Raw genomic sequence first — 17,073 nt, 5'->3', positions numbered from 1 at the left:
AATATATTACACTCCGCGGAGTGCTTCGAGTGTGCTTCTACATGCGCGCCCATTGCGCGTCGCGTGACCGATACCACATCGTGCCTGTGATTCAGCACCTCTCACAATGAGCCGCGGAATTGCAGCAGGTATTTAATGCCTGTAAACTTGATACTCTCGTCAAACGAGAGTGTAAACGTGACGAAAGATTCGGAAAAAAAAACTCGGTGAGAAGTTGGTTCGCACTTCAGCCTCAGCTAGCTGCCTTGCGGAGACGTCAGCGGGTTATGTTACACCACAGGATTCAGTGCTCTCTTCGATTCTCTTCAACATGGCCATGCTCCACCTTCTGCCACTGCTAGAAGATATCCCTGACCCGCGGCACGGACGGCTTGACCTTCTCAGGCTTGTGGCGCCATGGCCGTACATTTTTTTCACACTCCGCTAACGTTCGTTCACGACAGTAAAGGGCTTCTTCTGCCAGAATGCTACAAAAAAACAACAAATGTATGCTTTTCACAAACGACAATGTGGTACATTAATAGAGTACGCGGCTCCATGCCGACAGAATGAGACACTTCAAGGCATACGTCGCCGACGGTATTGTCAGACTGGATAACTGCATTTCGCATTCAGTCGGGCGTCTTCTACCGCCTGCTCCACATCGTAAACGTGGTTAGGGAGCTTTCATCCATATACTAGATACTTTTTTCGAAGTGTTTGCCGAGCTCAGAAATCTTTTAGAAGCCGCCCTGCAGGTGGTACATTTTGAGGCGTCGCGAGCGCTCAGCACGTGAAATTACCACCACTCTCGGATTCTGCGGGACCGTCCCGAATTTTCATGCAGCGCCCAGAGTTCCACACCACCCCTGTCGGGACAGCTATGTGCCCAGATTTGTTTCTGACTGTCCAGTTAGGATACTCGATTTGATCCAACCCACGCCCAACTTACACGGAACACTAAGATTGCACGCACGAGGCCCCACTGCGACGGCTAGCGGTGGCCGCGAGAGGTGTGAGCTTCCGTGTCAAGTGCGAGGACTTTGTGCGAGTACCTTCTGCAGGAAGGGCAAGAGGTGCGAGGAGCACGTGGTGAGCTGGAGGGCAGCTTCATTGCAAGATGACCCAATAGTAAAGAAACGATAAATATGTCAGGAAGATAATGCAATAAAGAAAAGAGATTTCGCCTCCTCCCAACGTAAGTGTACACCCTCCTTCCCCTCCTGAGTTCCTTCGTTCATGAGTTGGTCACCCTATCCGCTCGTACACGTAAGCAAGCGGCAGTCGCGGCTGCGCGTCGGCGGGCAAGGAGAACACGTGATGCATGGTTTCTATGAGTCTACCAGAGATGGCACTGCCTGTCAGCAGTCGCAGCGCCACCAAGCGATGTTTTCCTTATGCATTTGCAAAGAACCCTCGACCAGCGAGGCAGACAGACACAAAGCTCTTGTACTGTCTCAAGCATGGCGGGGAGCTCTTGGGGAAAGTCGGATTGGCGCGCTGATAGAACACACAGCATTATAGCAGGCGACCGCGTCGCTTCCATGAGAGTGTACGACACCGTCGACTGGTGGCGAGATGAGAGTCCCAGTTTCGGTGAACCAACCGAGATTAGAAATTTCTCGCTCGTGGGTCCAGAGCGCCAGTACGTCAGCAGTCCGGTGAAAAGGAAGTACCTGATTGACGAGATCCCCTTAAAGCCATTGTGGAACCTGAGCCGCGGCTACAGCACGGCAGTACGACGAGACCAGATGCAGCCACGAGAGCCTTATTGGGTTCCTGAAGCCCTTGATAATCTCGAACAAATAGCTTCGTGCCGGATGCAAGGAGCTGAGGCAGCGTGGCACGAAAGGCATAGGTAAGTGCGGCTTTTCAAGGCCACCCGTAACTCGTGGTCCATCGTGTGAAACTCACCCTGTATGTACGCGCCACAAGAATTTAGCAACCCCGACTTCCCACGATACTATTATTATTATTATTATTATTATTATTATTATTATTATTATTATTATTATTATTATTATTATTATTATTATTATTACAAATATTACGTTTTCAAGCCACGATATCATTCTGAGATATGCCTTTGTGGGTGGCTCTGGACATTTCGGCCATTTGGTGTTCTTTCACATGCTCTGACAAAGCAGCGTAGAAGGGCTTCTAGCATTTCGCCTCCATCTAAATGTGACAGGGATCGCACCCGTGACCTTTGGGGCAGCAGCAAAGCGTCATAACTACTGCTCCACTGTGGTGGATGCCACGCCCCCGTGTACAGCAGGTGCGAGCGCCGTATGAAGACTCTGCTCGTTATAGTGGAACAAGTGAAATATGTGAACCAGAGATAAAGTAGACAGAGAAAGTAGAACGTTGAAAAGAAAAGTGCTAAAATGACGGCATATCCACTAAATGAATGCTGGTGAGGGGGCGCAGCAGTGTGAATGTTCGTTTTAACCAATGATCACCCGTGACATGGAACACTCACGCATGTAAATGAGCGCCTGTGGTGTACAGTTATGTGCGATGTTGATTCGTTATAACTGACATGCTGCGTGGAGTATTGAATGTCATTTTCCCTTCATTATTACTGCTTTGTGGTAACGAATTGAGCCTGAAGTTGGCAAATACGAGGTATGGGCAGGTTCCCCTGGTGCTTGTTGGTGCTTTCCAATCATACGAAGCCCCGCCACGGTGGTCTAGTGGTTAAGGTACTCGGCTGCTGACCCGCAGGTCGCGGGATCAAATCCCGGCTGTGGCGGCTGCATTTCCGATGGAGGCGGAAATAATGTAGGCCCGTGTACTCAGATTTGGGTGCACGTTAAAGAACCCCAGGTGGTCGAAATTTCCGGAGCCCTCCACTACGGCGTCTCTCATATTCATATGGTGGTTTTGTGATGGTAAACCCCAAAAATCAATCAATCCAATCATACGAAATGCATTGTAGAGCATATCGAGATCTCATATACTGCACAAGCCAGTCGTTGTTCGTAATCCTCATCTGCATCAACGTCATCGTCGTGGGGTATAGTGACCCGGTAGAGCACAGCGCAGGCTGCACTGCAGCCAGGCTCGGGCCTCAATCTTTATGCCTAGGGCCGGGCCTGTGTTGGAGATGGTTGGGTCGGGCTGAGACTTTCTTTCATTTCGTAGAGTAACTCTGAAGATAAAAAATGCCTTGGTTTAAGCTGATAAACTGCTCTCTTAAAACCTAAATGTCATGTTTCATTCCAGAATCTCACGCAAGTTTCGCCTGTGGTGTCACACATTTTTAACGTTATTCGTCGTATATTGAGGGCACTTGCTCTTCAAAGTATTTTAAAACTTGCTTTGTTCTGTCTATAGGCCACTCAGAGATAAATTTAGTTCATTCCCAACTACAAGGATCTACCTAGGCTCTGTCAGGATCTAGATGTGACGACTTCTGCTTCCTGATTATCAAGGTGGCGTCGCCAACAGCATTTTATTTTTGCGCGCATTTTCGTGCTTACCAAGGATCTTGTGACGAAGAACGCGGTAATTTTGGAATTGTGAATTAGTAACTCACACATCATAGAAAAACTTTTCTCTTCTTCAGTGTCCGTTTAAATTTGTTCCGAAAACGTGGCACATACACGCATGTTTTTCATTTTATCTAGAATAAACGTGTCTTTTAATAGTGGCAAAATATATAGACTTCCATTATGGACAAGGCTTTTTCAATTTCTTGCATGAGGGCTACTTGGTTTATCGGAATCAGGCCAGCTAAAAGTAAACGCTAACATATTTACCATCTGGCTGTTCTCGGCTTTATTCGCATACTTTATTATTTTGTATCCCAAACGTTATTCAGTAATGACGTATGTAAAGTATTATAATAAATAAAAGACTAGTTATAAACGCAAATACTTTAAAGTTGCCGAAACTTTTCCAAATTGTCCAGCCAAACGGAGCCTCGTTCCACAGAATCCCTCTAAAGAAAATTTTTGTGTGTGTGCATGTCGTTTCTGCGCACGCATTAACTGTTAGAGAAGCTACCTTGTCATAGTAATTCGGTACATTCATACCAGCCTTTCTGAATAACGCTTTTGGCTGCAGAATATATTTATTTTCTTTCTTTAGTATGCGGCTCCAGTACGTGTGAGGCGTATTCGAGTAGCAGCCGCACAAAGCTTCGCACTAAGAAAAAAAAATGAATTCAATGAAGGATATTAAACGCTAATCCTTCTCGGGTACTCTCTAGATTCCTATTTGAGGGCGGACGCAAAAACAAAATCACCGCATATCCGCGGAGTGCATGATGATGAGTTGGGGCACAAAGCGTCTGCCTGCCTGTCGGTCCGTCCGTCTGTCTGTCTGTCCGACCGTCTGTCCGCCTGTCCGTCCATCCATCTGTCTGTCTGTCTGTCTGTCTGTCTGTCTGTCTGTCTGTCTGTCTGTCTGTCTGTCTGTCTGTCTGTCTGTCTGTCTGTCTGTCTGTCTGTCTGTCTGTCTGTCTGTCTGTCTGTCGATGAGCACGAGCCGCCACGGCCCTCCGCTTCGTCCATGCCCCACCAATGATCCAACATGTACGACGACGATCCAGGAGACCCAAACAAGCACTTGTTCCCCGCGCCCCCAGGCACAGCCCGCGCAGCATCGAATTGGAGAGTATCGGTACAGCGACATCTATTATATTATAACTCAACTACAGCTTGTGTGTACCTTTAGAGTAAGTGTATATGCTCCCTACTGAAGCAGGGCAGCGCGTAAGTCTGCCATGTTTCCTGGTTGGCAACCATAGTTACGCGGCGAAGGCGTGCTCTGTTTTTGCTGGTGATTTGCTTAAGCAGCTGAAGCGCAAAAAAGTAACAACAAACTAAGAAAACCACGAGGACAAGAGCTTGTCCTCGTTGCGCTTCAGCTGTTTAAGACGTAGAATACGAACTAGCCCGCTCCCACACTGCTGTCAGCGATAGGCAAAGCATGTCACTGATCGCCAGTTGACGTGCGTGACGTGTCAACGACCAGCGAAGAAAGAGGAAACAGCTGCTTTCGGGACTTTGCTACGGAAGTTCAAAACCATTTTTAAGTCTCTCCGGTAACGCAAAGCGCAAAGGCGTAGAGTTGTTCCGAATAACGTGCACCGCTATTACCGTGTTGTCAAGTGGCACCAGCTATAAAAGATGAGCAACAACTCTTAAACACAAAATATAGGCCCTCCGATATTCAAGAAGCACCCGGCTAAGCTCACTCAATTGATTATTTCAGTATGTGTTGCGAACATGGTGCCGAAGCAGCGCAATTACTTTGCTGTCGAAGCTTAAGGGCATGAATCCAAAGCAAATGAAAGCGCCAGTTCCCTGATAACGATCGACAGAGTGCACGACAACCACTTGTTAGATGCCAGGTAGATGGCCACCACTTTCAGTGGTGTGGCCTGTGCACCAGCTTCTCTGCAATGCATGGTTGCTAGTGGTGTTGGAAAACAAATGCTCAACTCTGCAACCTAAAGGTTCACCATATGCAGTTACTCTATGTGCTTCTATGAGACAGCGCCATCTATTTTACTGTTCGGGAGATACTACTGGTTACGCCTGACGCAAGAAAATGTTAGACCACTGGGTTAGGATAAGAGGAAGTTTGCCCCCAGCAAAACAAAAAGTTTTCATTTCTAGCAGAGACAGCACTTTCGTGAAACGCGCTTCGATTAGCTCCGTGTCTATGAGGCCGCCGTATACCCCATACTACTTCTTGTACACTCTACCCATACATAATCGCGCGTTCACCGTTCGGCGTCGTTGAGGCGGGTTCTCCGCTCACCGTGTGTCGCGTGTCACTGCTGGTGTGACGCCTTCATCAGTAAGCCCCTCTGTCTCTATTTCTCTCTTCTCCATCTTTTAAATGCGTTGCGTTGGCTGCGGTGGTCCCGCTTCCTGTAGCTTTCAGTGGGAGCGAAGATGCGCATATCATCGGTGGCGGTCATGCCAGGCTCCACGCTCGAAGTGACGCTTGGAGTAAGGAATATTCATGGCGCTGCAGACATGGACAACGTGCACCTGTTGACTTTTAGTGTACTGTTTTCGTAGGTACAAACTACACAGCGCTAGATGGGCGTCTGCAGCGGCTCTGTAGAAGTAGGCAGCGAGCCATTTCCAACAGTAGTATGCCTTCGCTGGGCTCTTGCAGATGTCGAATTGAAACTTTCACGTAGCGAGTCAACACCGCTATGCGCATTGTTGTGTAAGTGATTGCATCACTCATAGAATTAATAAGGCAATCACTTAACGAGGGTGATTGGTATGCGATCGCAGATTGTGTCTGCACTGCTAAAAGTGCTTGATATCGCTTTGAGATGCACTTTAGGCTACATTGTAATAACGTTTCCGTCAATTCTCGTCTGTGCAGCGTGCTTCTGTTAGTGAAAACATGAATAAAAAATAATCTTGCTACAGTGGCGCACTGTCTATAATTACTTTTGTTGGTATAAATACGGTATTTTGAGGTGCAGACACAGTGCTATGTTGCCAGCACGTGTGTGGTAGTCTTTTAAAATGTTCATAACACGCCTCGCCGGTAACGGCAAAAGCTCAAGACTATTGACGGCAAGCTTTGTTGCGGCTGCCACCATGCGCTCTTTTTCCTTGTTTATGTTTGCTGTTTTGGCGATTTGCTAACAACTGCAATCATCTTTGGCGTTATAACAGCATAAACTAAGTATACGTGACTGTGGGAGAAATGTTCGGCAGTTCAATCGTATTGATGAACTCTTATCAATGTGGTCGCGGTCCGCGCGTGATGTCGTTTGAGCGCTGGTACTGTGATGTGTTGCGTTTGTAACAACCTCGGTCAATCACTGCGGACAACGTGCCCATGACGGTCAGAGGATGGGCTTGGTCGTCATAATATGCCGGGGCTTATTCTGATAAACTTTGAATCGGCTTCTCGGAATTGTAGTGCCTTCATACGGGCTAGCCAGTGCCTTTGCAGGCCCTAGCCAAGAATGTTTTTCCGGGTGGTACTGTTGGAGGTCTTGAAAAACCTCCATCTTCCTAATGTATTATCAGCAAAACACCTTGCTTCACCTAAATTGCAACGAAAGTGGAAATGGGGTGGGGTGTCCTTAGACTCTTTTTTCCTCTATCAACCAGCCTGGCTCATTGTGAATTGATATCCCTCCCTTTTTTCACGTGAAAAGTTTTTTTCTGTGACGAACTAGATATAAACTAACACTCGTGTCAAATGCTTCTACACAGTAACGGTATTTTGAACCAAGTGTAGTGGAAATAAACCTAATCAATATGGGTGTGTTTAGGTGTTGGTTACTCCCCGCATCGATTCTCCAGCATCATCACTAGTTTACAACTACACTCGGGGAAACGAAGGTGTTATTACGGTTTAGTGCCCCACCACTAGTGATGAGAAAATCAACAGTGGCATTCGCCCTGTCAACGAGGCAGTCGTACCTGCATTTCCTTTTGTTGGACAAGACGATGCAGGACAAGAGTTGAGTGGCACCTAAGCAAATGAGACTATAATAATTGCGCTTAGTGCGCGAAAGAAGCCAACGTCATCTTGAGGTGCTAGTTTGGTACCTAGTAAGGTGTTACAAACACTACAATTTCGAGGTGGTGTCTTGCACGATAACAGCATATATATATATATATATATATATATATATATGAGATATAACAGACAGTAATGCCAAGGAATGTACAGGGGAAGTTAATAGAACCAATGGAATGTAAACAAGGAAAAAGAAGAAAGAAAAGTGGATGAAAAAATTACCAGCTGTGAGCAGCTGGTAATGTTTTCATCCACTTTTCTTTCTTCTTTCTTCTTGTTTACATTCCATTGGTTCTAATAATTTCCCCTGTACATTCCTTGGCATTACTGTCTGTTATATCTCATGAATATTGTGTTAAAACACGGAAATACGAGCCCTTAGGTATACACTTCTCTCCCTTATATATATATATATATATATATATATATATATATATATATATATAAGTCTTTTTTATGTGTGTTTGAATATTACTTGGATTTTGCAGACTCTACTATTTCGTTTTCTCATCTTTATATCGCGTTGTTCTTTCTTTTTAGGTTCCATTTTTCATCGCTGCTCACACTGAACAGCAGCGACAGTATAACAAGTCACAATTTCATTCCTCCTGAAATCACCACTTCTTTATTTATTTATTTTTAACTATAAGGAATAAATTTGAAAACGTAATGTCTATACATGCACTTTATTCCAAATGTCTTGACATTTTGCACATCACAGGAATTTTGGTTGCTATGCTCTTGCAAACATGTAACTGAGAAATACCTCATCCCCCTAATTGTGATTTATATACAATATATTTGCGCTTTTTGTTTTACTCTGCATGAAACATTGTTGTTTTAACAAGTTTTATTGAAGTAATGCGAAAAGTGAACAACTTTTATTTGTGGTTGCTGGCCACAACGGCAAATATTGTTAGAGTTGCTTTGAATGAATACTTCACCATTTCCTCCAGTAGTCGCACAAAAGTAGGGCATGGGTCAATTGAGCAGTTTAAAATAGCTGTGGGGTCGCTTGACCCACGTAGAAGCATCGCCAGCGGGAGTCAACTAATTCCTAAGAAGAGGTAATGTAATCTTTTGCAAGACAGTCTTTCGCTCTTTTTAAGAAGGTCAGAGGATGCACCTAGAGCACGCCGACTCTGACCCATCAGGAGGGTCACCCGTCTCTCTTCGTATACGTGGCAAAGCTCAAGATTCATATATATGGCAAAGCACAAGCGCCTGAAAAGAGTCCCACATACTTTTTAAGTGTGCATCATGAGCCAAGCACAGTTTCCACTTTCCTTTGTGAGATTCCTAGTATTACAAATGCAGCTGTAAAGTATTACTAATTATCATCATCATCATCGTCGTCGTCGTCGTCATCAAAATTGCCTTGCAATCGTGAAAACTATTGGCGATGCCATCAGCTGCTCTGTTTCTCCCTCTGACTGGGACGTTGTCCATGTGTGGCCACAAAGTCCAAAGAGAAGAACATTACTACTCGCTTTTGTTGCCATGACAAGAAAGGCGAGTTTGTGCGTAGTGCTCACAAATCCCGTCTGCATAGTGGCTAAATTGGCTTTAATGGTTCCACTGATGCTCCAGTGTTTGTAAATGATCACCTCACTTTCGAAAACAACCGTTTGTTTTCGAATGCACTAGCTCTGAAGAAGGAAAGGAGCTGGCAGTTCTTAAGGATGAACAACTCCCAGATTAAGACTCGTCACACTAGTAGCAGCAAAGTGTTCATTATAAAGTCCGGGAACGACCTTCATGTTTTTGACTGAGTTGTCTGTCATCAATTCTAAGACCTTTTTTAAATGCGAAGCATTTCTTCCCGAACTTCGGCGACTTTGAGCGTTTCTATCTATCTAGCCGCCTACGACTTTTAGTTGTCTTGGCCATTTCGATACTGGTATCGATACCAAACTTAGTATGGCATTACACGACTGCATGAATAACAAACAAATGTGACTAGTCATAACATGAAAATCATGATGTGTATGCCATGATTGTCATGATTTACATTTCATGGTCTTGCAGCTCTTGTGGTGCTTTCGTTCACATGACATGTTGAAAAACTGGTATGGTATGACTTGATTGCATGGCAAACACAAGTGACCAACCATAACATGAAAATCACGACATGCATGTCATGTAACAACATGACTACTTGCTACGCTCATGATGCGCTCGCGACCATTTGGCTAGCGTGACCTATACCAAATTTGGTATTATGGTACGTGAATGGATGACGAAGGTATGTGACTAGTGCAAACATGATAATCATGAGATGCGTGTCATGTAAACACATGACTATGTGCCACGCTCATGATGCGCTGTCGGCCGCTTCGCTAGCTTCACATATACTGAATTCGGTATTATGGGACGTGAATGGATGACGAAGGTATGGTACTGGTGCAAGCATGCAAAACATGAGATGCGTGTCATGTAACAACATGACTACATGCTACGCTCATGATGCGCTCGCGGCCGTTTCGCTAGCTTCATAAGTACCAAACTCGGTATCACGTGACGCGAATGGACGACATAGGTAAATGACACATCTAAACATGATAATCACAACATGTGCGTCATGTAACAGCATGACTACATGGCAAACTGATGATACGCTCGTGGCCATTTCGCTAGCTTCACATATGCCAAATTTGGCATTACGTGATGTCAATGGACTACGAAGGTATATATCTGGCGCAAAAAATGATAATAATAACATGCTTGCCATGTGAGAACATGACTACATGCCACCGTCAAGGCGCCAATACATTTCGGCTTGTCGCGGCGCGCGTACCCGTCTGTGTTCATTTCATTGCGTCACGCCGGCGTTGCCAAATATTCGCAGGCACGCACCACGCGGCATTGCTTTGACGCATATGCGTTTCAGCGTTTCCGTCGTCTCTCCATCGTGAAAACAGGGAGACGCAGTGTTGTCTGGGTAACGCATCGGCACGAATTGCAGCATTTGGCATTTCGCGCCGGCTGCCGTCGGGATGCACCGATGGACGCTGGTCGCGCTGGTCGCGTCTGGCTTCCGACTATGGAGTGCTTGTGTTTTGCTAACCTACGACACTGTGCCCAGCGTGCACGTGCGTCAACGCTACACTGGAGTATATTGGGCCTTTCATGATGCGCTCGTGGCCGTTTTGCTAAAACTACATGTACCATATTTGGTGCTACGTGACGTCAATGAATGACAAAATATATTACTGGTGCAAACATTGTAATTTTCGCACGCATGTCATGGAAGAAGATGACAACATGCCACACCCATAGCGTGCTCGCCGGCGTTTTGCTAGCTCCACATATACTAAATTTGGTATCACGTGACGTGAATAAAGGGCCAAGGTAAACGACACGTCCAAAGATTATAATCATGACACGGAAGTTATGTACGGCATCATTTACTTCCACCTCGTAGCATTGTGCTGAATTTAAAGTCACTTATCAACCTTTCCCAATCGTGCTTGGTATGTCATCGATTCCCACTGTACGTGGGATCTGCCAATTTTTTTTATTTATTTTTCTCACTCAGTTTCTGTCCTTGGCGAGTGTTTTTCAATCAAGTCCTTTTCTGCTGATGAATTTATTTCATTACTCTCAGATGAACATCGCTCTCTGGCTCATTTCAGTGCACATAGCTTGTGAAGGAATCATGATAACATTAGGGATTTCATTCATTCTACGAGACACCTTTTTTCATTCATATGTATATTGGAAACCTGGCTTTCCGATGTCGATTCTGACTTGTGTGGTTTTATGTCGTACAAGTCTGAGTATTGTCACCGTGTGTCTCACGCCTATGGTAGCTCAGCTATTTTCATTTACTCTGAAAACAAATATAGTCACAGGTTGGATTTTTCAACTGCCATTCCATATTGCATATCAGTTTTGATAGAATTTGAGCAGCCTCATTTTACACAGAATAAAAAAATCTAGTACTTGGTTCTACCTATCGCTCACCTTCTTCACGTTCTCAGTTCTTATCGGCTCTTGAGACCATTCTGTATAATTTATTCCTAGAGAACATAAACTTAGTGTTGGTAGGCGATATGAACATTAACATATTAGATGCTTATTCGAATATTACCATTTCCTATAATGATTGCCTTCTAGGGTACGGGTTAATGTGCCTCATTGATTCGCATACTAGATCTAACACACGTGGCTCCAACACTCTTTTAGATCATATTTTTATTTCTGAATTCCGTCCTAAACTATCTGGAGTATTACATGTCGACTTTATTGATCATTATCCTATCTTCATCCCATTTGATAGCCCTATAGCTCGAATCAAAACAGTCTTTACTACCACCCGCTTTCACAAAGTAAGTTTCATCTTTGCTATTTCAAAATGTGACTGGTCCGAAGTTCGCTCACAAATAGATCCTCAATCAGCGGTTGATACATTTTTTTTCTCATCCTCGGAAGCTACTTCTGCCAGTACTTATATCTTTGCTCGCACAAGAAAAGCCAAAAGCTTCAAAGCCCTTGGTTGATATCTGCCTTATTAATGAGTCTAAGAAAAAAGCATATTCTCTATAGGAAAGTGAAGAGGCGACCATTTAATAACACCTTGGCACTTCATTATAAAAGTTATTGTAATATTCTCAACTCTTTGTTAAAACGTGCCAAGAAACTTTACTATAATGAAAATTTTTTGAAGAATAAAAGCATCCTAAAAACAATGGAAACTGCTTAATGAATTCTTAAATTTACGTGCAATGAACCTGCCCATAACGAAAATCACTTACCATAACACTACTTATTGTCATTCTGACGACATTGCTAATGCGTTTTCTGAAGATTTCTGTCCCTCATCTAATTGTTCTATAAATGTTCCTTCACCTGGTTTACCACGCTTACTTTACTCATTTTTTCTCTTCCCTCTTCAGCTGGCGAAATCGTATCAGCTATTGGCAATCTTGTAAATACTTCTCCTGGTTTGGATAACATTTGTGCGTGTCATTTAAAGATGATTGCTAATATCATTTCTCTGCCCTTAACCTTTATAATTGACCTCATCTTCTTTAGGGTTCGTTTTCCGACTCATTAAAGCGTGCAAAGGCCATACCAATTTTTAAGAAGGGTGATAAAGCTTCAATTAAAAGTATGGGCATATATCTATTGTTCCATCATTAGGCAAACTAATTGAACATCAGTTTGTTAAACATCTTAATACTTACCTTACAAAATTTAATGTTGTAAAGCGTTCCCAGTTTGCCTTTCGTCATAGAAGCTCCACTAACCATGCTCTGCTTTCTTTGACTTCATCACACATTCCATCCACAGCGGTAACTGCTCGGGTTCAGTATTTTTAGACTTAACAAAAGCATTCGACACGCTCACTCACTCCATTCCCTTGAATAAGCTAGAATCTTATGGTATCACCGGGCACCTTTGAACTTTCTAGAATGTTATTTGTCTAACCAACAAAATGTGGTCTTTACCAGTGGCTCTTACTCTAGCACTAAGATTACTAATCAAGGTGTTCAGCAAGGGTCCATTCTTGGCCCCCTCTTGTTTGTTATTTATAAAAAAATGATCTCCCTTATGTGATATGGTCTGCCCACTGTGTGTTGTACGCTGACGACCCCACAGTATCGTGTAAAGCCAAAGCAGTTCCATCTTTAATATTCAAACTAAACTATGTACTGAAATATGTGGCTTTATGGTGTAACAACAATTACTTTAATATAAACCCCTCTAAATCTCTCTTTATGTTGTTCAGATCAACTCAAAAACATTTGTTCTCTTTTGCTGCTGTAACATAGGGTCCTAATACTATCGATTCTTGCGATTCTGTTTCCTTTCTTGGTGTACGTTTAGACAAGACGCCTAATTTTGACAAGACCTCTAATTTAGACAAGACCCCTAAATCTTATCACTCTACTTCTTATTCATCTATACTAATTTTAACTATGGCATAAATACCTGCAGGATTACCTACCATTCTTACATCTCATGTATGCCACACATACACAATCGAGCCATCTGCTTTATCCCTTTCATCTCTCGTCGTTCTAACGCTATTTCATTGCTTAAACAATACAATATTTTGTGTGTTAGTAAGTTTAATGTATTTTATTGTACTTGTTTATTTTTATTATAATCAACTGTCGGCTAACTTTGCATCTCATTAACTGTGACTTACTAGAAAATACCAACCGCACTCGCTTTGCAGTAGAAGGAAGTTTACTGCTACACCGAGTTCACACTAATTACGGCATAAAGTCATTGTCATTCACAGCCATTTCGTTATGGAACTTTATTTCCCTACTGTACTATACTGACCTGTACACATTCAAATACCTATTCCTATACTGACCTATACTACATACAAAAATTTATACTGACCTAAACATACAGCTGACCTATACACATTCAAAAAAAAACTTTGTATCTACGAACATTATAAATTATTCTATGTAGTTCTTTCTGATTTGTGATACAGCGTTCGTATTGTTGTAGTTGTATCAATTACTATGTTTTATTCATTTTGTTGTTTTGCTATATACCCTGTTATGTGCATTGTTCTGTTTATACTATTTCGTCTTGCCATTTGTCATTGCAATTTTTCCATGAATTTTTTATCGTGGGTCACCCTACAGTGTTCAGGTTATGAGAACCTAGTCTGTAAAACGCAGTGTGCTCTCAAACGTGCATTCTTCAAAGCAACGCAGCGCGGCGCGGACCTGCGAGTATATAGCATGCAGACCCAAAATGAAGGTCAGTGGGCAGACCCACTGATCTTTACTAGGGGACAGTGTGAGCGCCTGGCGTGGCATCGCCGACGTGGCGCAATAAAACGAATGCTGGCGCACACGCGCGCCAGCTGATTTTGAATTGTATTGGCGTTTTGAGTGGCGTATATTAATGTTCTTACATGACACGCATATGATGATTATCTTGTTTGCACCAGTCACATACGTTTGTCATCCATTCACGTGACGTAATACCGAATATTGACATATGTGAAGGTAGCAAAATGGCTGCGAGTGCATCTTGGGTGCGGGACGTAGTCATGTTGTCACATGACACGCATGTCATGATCATCATGTTTAGACGTATCATTTACCTATGTCTTCCGTTCGCGTCACGTAATACCGAATTTGGTACATGTGAAGCTGATGAAACGTCTGTGAACGCATCATAAGCGTAGCATGTAGTCACGTTTTGCATGACAAGCATCTCATGATTATCATGTTTGCATCAGTCACATTCTTTCGTCATCTATTCACGTCCCATAGCCCCACCGCAGTGGTCTAGTGGCTAAGGTACTCGGCTGCTGACCCGCAGGTCGCCGGTTCAAATCCCGGCTGTGGCGGCTGCATTTTCGATGGAGGCGGAAATGTTGTAGGCCCGTGTGCCCAGATTTGGGTTCACGTTAAAGAACCCCAGGTGGTCTAAATTTCCGGAGCCCTCCACTACGGCGTCTCTCATAATCATATGGTGGTTTTGGGACGTTACACCCCACAAATCAATTCACGTCCCGTAATACCAAATTCGGTATATGCAAAGCTAGCGAAACAGCCACGAGCATATTATGAGTATGACATGTAGTTATGTTGTCATAGGACAGGCATGTCATAATTTTGATGTTAGGGTCTGTCGCTTGCGTTCGCCGTGCAGTCATTTCATACCGTATCAGTATTGCAAATTATCATGTTAATAAAACCACCGCAAAACAGCAGGACCATGACATGTGAATCATGACGTTTATGATATATATGCCATGATTTTCATGTTATGACTACTCAGTTATCTTCATGACACCGTCATATTATATCATACCAAGTTTGGTATTGATACCATTATCCAAACGGGCAGGAGAGCTAAATGTCGTAGGGGGCTATATATATATATATATATATATATATATATATATATATATATATATATATATATATATATGTATATATATATATATATGTGTGTGTGTGTGTGTATATATAAATATATATAAATATATACACATATACACATACACACACACACATATATCTATATATATATATATATATATATATATATATATATATATATATACATATATATATATATATATATATATATATATATTATGAGACCACGTCCGGTACGGCAGAAACCAGGTTATCCTTCTTTAATCCAGACGCACGAGCCAGAGAGCCAGCCCGCGTGACATACGATGATGATCACTACAATGGCTTGGTCATACAGATGAAGATGAAGTACATAGTCAGCGCTCACACTATTTTCCGATGAAGTACATAATCAGCGCTCACAATATATATATATATATATATATATATATATATATATATATATATATATATATATATATATATATATATATATATATATATTCAAAGTCGCCGAAGTTCGCTAAGAAAGGCTTCGTATTTAAAATGATGCTTGCGTTCTTGGTGCTCATGACAAACAAGCTGCAATGCCTGCTGCCAAATCCGGTCGGCGAAAACGCGCAGAGTTTCACGAAAATGAAAAATTTAAAAAGCACAAACCATTTTTCACTTTGTGACCTGATTCGAAGTGCTAAGGCTAGAATATTTAGGTGGTGAAGCGAAACGGCCGAACATTTGCCGATTGTTGTTTTGTGAAAAAGCAGCTTCAAGCCACGCGAAGCCAGAACGAACGTAAAGTACGAATACTAGGCAAATTCATGTCATACCTATAACTTCCATGCTCGCTGAAGTGCCATGCGTTGCAACTCCCATAGACACTAGCACCAGAGTTCCCTCTAGAGTATATTCTGGAAACTCTATGACTCAACCAGTGCTCTATTCCTTACGGTAAAAAGTATATAAACACGTTATGCGTTACGTAAAACAAAAGGAATGCGTTACCACTTACTAAAGTTACCACATCACCATTACATTTATCGAAAATGAAGTGACGGTCATTATTCCTGTCATTACTCTATGGTCATAAATTTTAATCAGCGCATCTTCACTGCAGGAATCTACAAATGCAGCTTTATAAAGTAATTATTATATGTCCCATGAAAGTTGTAGCCTAATAAAAAAGGTCGCCTGAAAGACTGATTTAAAGGCAATGATTTGTACTGAGGCACTGCAGCTTGGCCTTACTGCAGTGGCATGAAGTGTTGCTATAGCTACGCGTGATGGCTTAGTGTAACACTATACACAAAGTAATCGATTTCATTACCAACGATCCCTGCGAATAAAACATCACTGATCAAACTTGCACTGATTATGACTTGTCTTTCTAATAAAAAAAGTTCGGGGGAAAATATATTTGTGCACTAAAAAGTGTTCTTTTTTCTTTTGCTTAGATCTGCGCAATTACCGCAAACGTTCCGACTCTGTATGTGAAAGTGTTCAAGGTCAGAGTCGCTTGTTCAAAAGCTCAATAACTGACACGTAGGCGCACTCGCAAATAACAATAAGCAAAACGAATATTGAACGCCAAGTGTACAAACGGTGATAGAGTGCATTCCACAGAATGCTTTGAAACGTAACTGCACACAACTTCTTTACGTTAAGACAACTTTCAGCGGCAGCCCAGACTCGACGCATGCACTTTTTTACGGCACTTTTGCGTGTAGTCCGG

The 17,073-nt window shown here is 42.8% G+C and overlaps 1 protein-coding gene across 2 annotated transcripts in view; it reads left to right on the top strand.

Annotated features, from left to right (window-relative positions):
• Positions 1-1,424: 1,424 nt before the first annotated feature.
• Positions 1,425-17,073, top strand: part of LOC119186086 (decapping and exoribonuclease protein) — a 72,035-nt gene continuing 56,386 nt past the window's right edge. For both annotated transcript variants that reach the window (XM_075896082.1, XM_075896083.1), the window contains exon 1: positions 1,425-1,837. In XM_075896082.1, the coding sequence (XP_075752197.1) occupies positions 1,443-1,837 (395 nt within the window). In that variant the 5' untranslated portion in view covers positions 1,425-1,442. The remainder of the gene's footprint in view (positions 1,838-17,073) is intronic.

Source organism: Rhipicephalus microplus, chromosome 5 (genome assembly GCF_043290135.1).
Source record: "Rhipicephalus microplus isolate Deutch F79 chromosome 5, USDA_Rmic, whole genome shotgun sequence".
NCBI lineage: Eukaryota > Metazoa > Arthropoda > Arachnida > Ixodida > Ixodidae > Rhipicephalus > Rhipicephalus microplus.
This window is presented reverse-complemented; position numbering and strand designations above follow the sequence as displayed.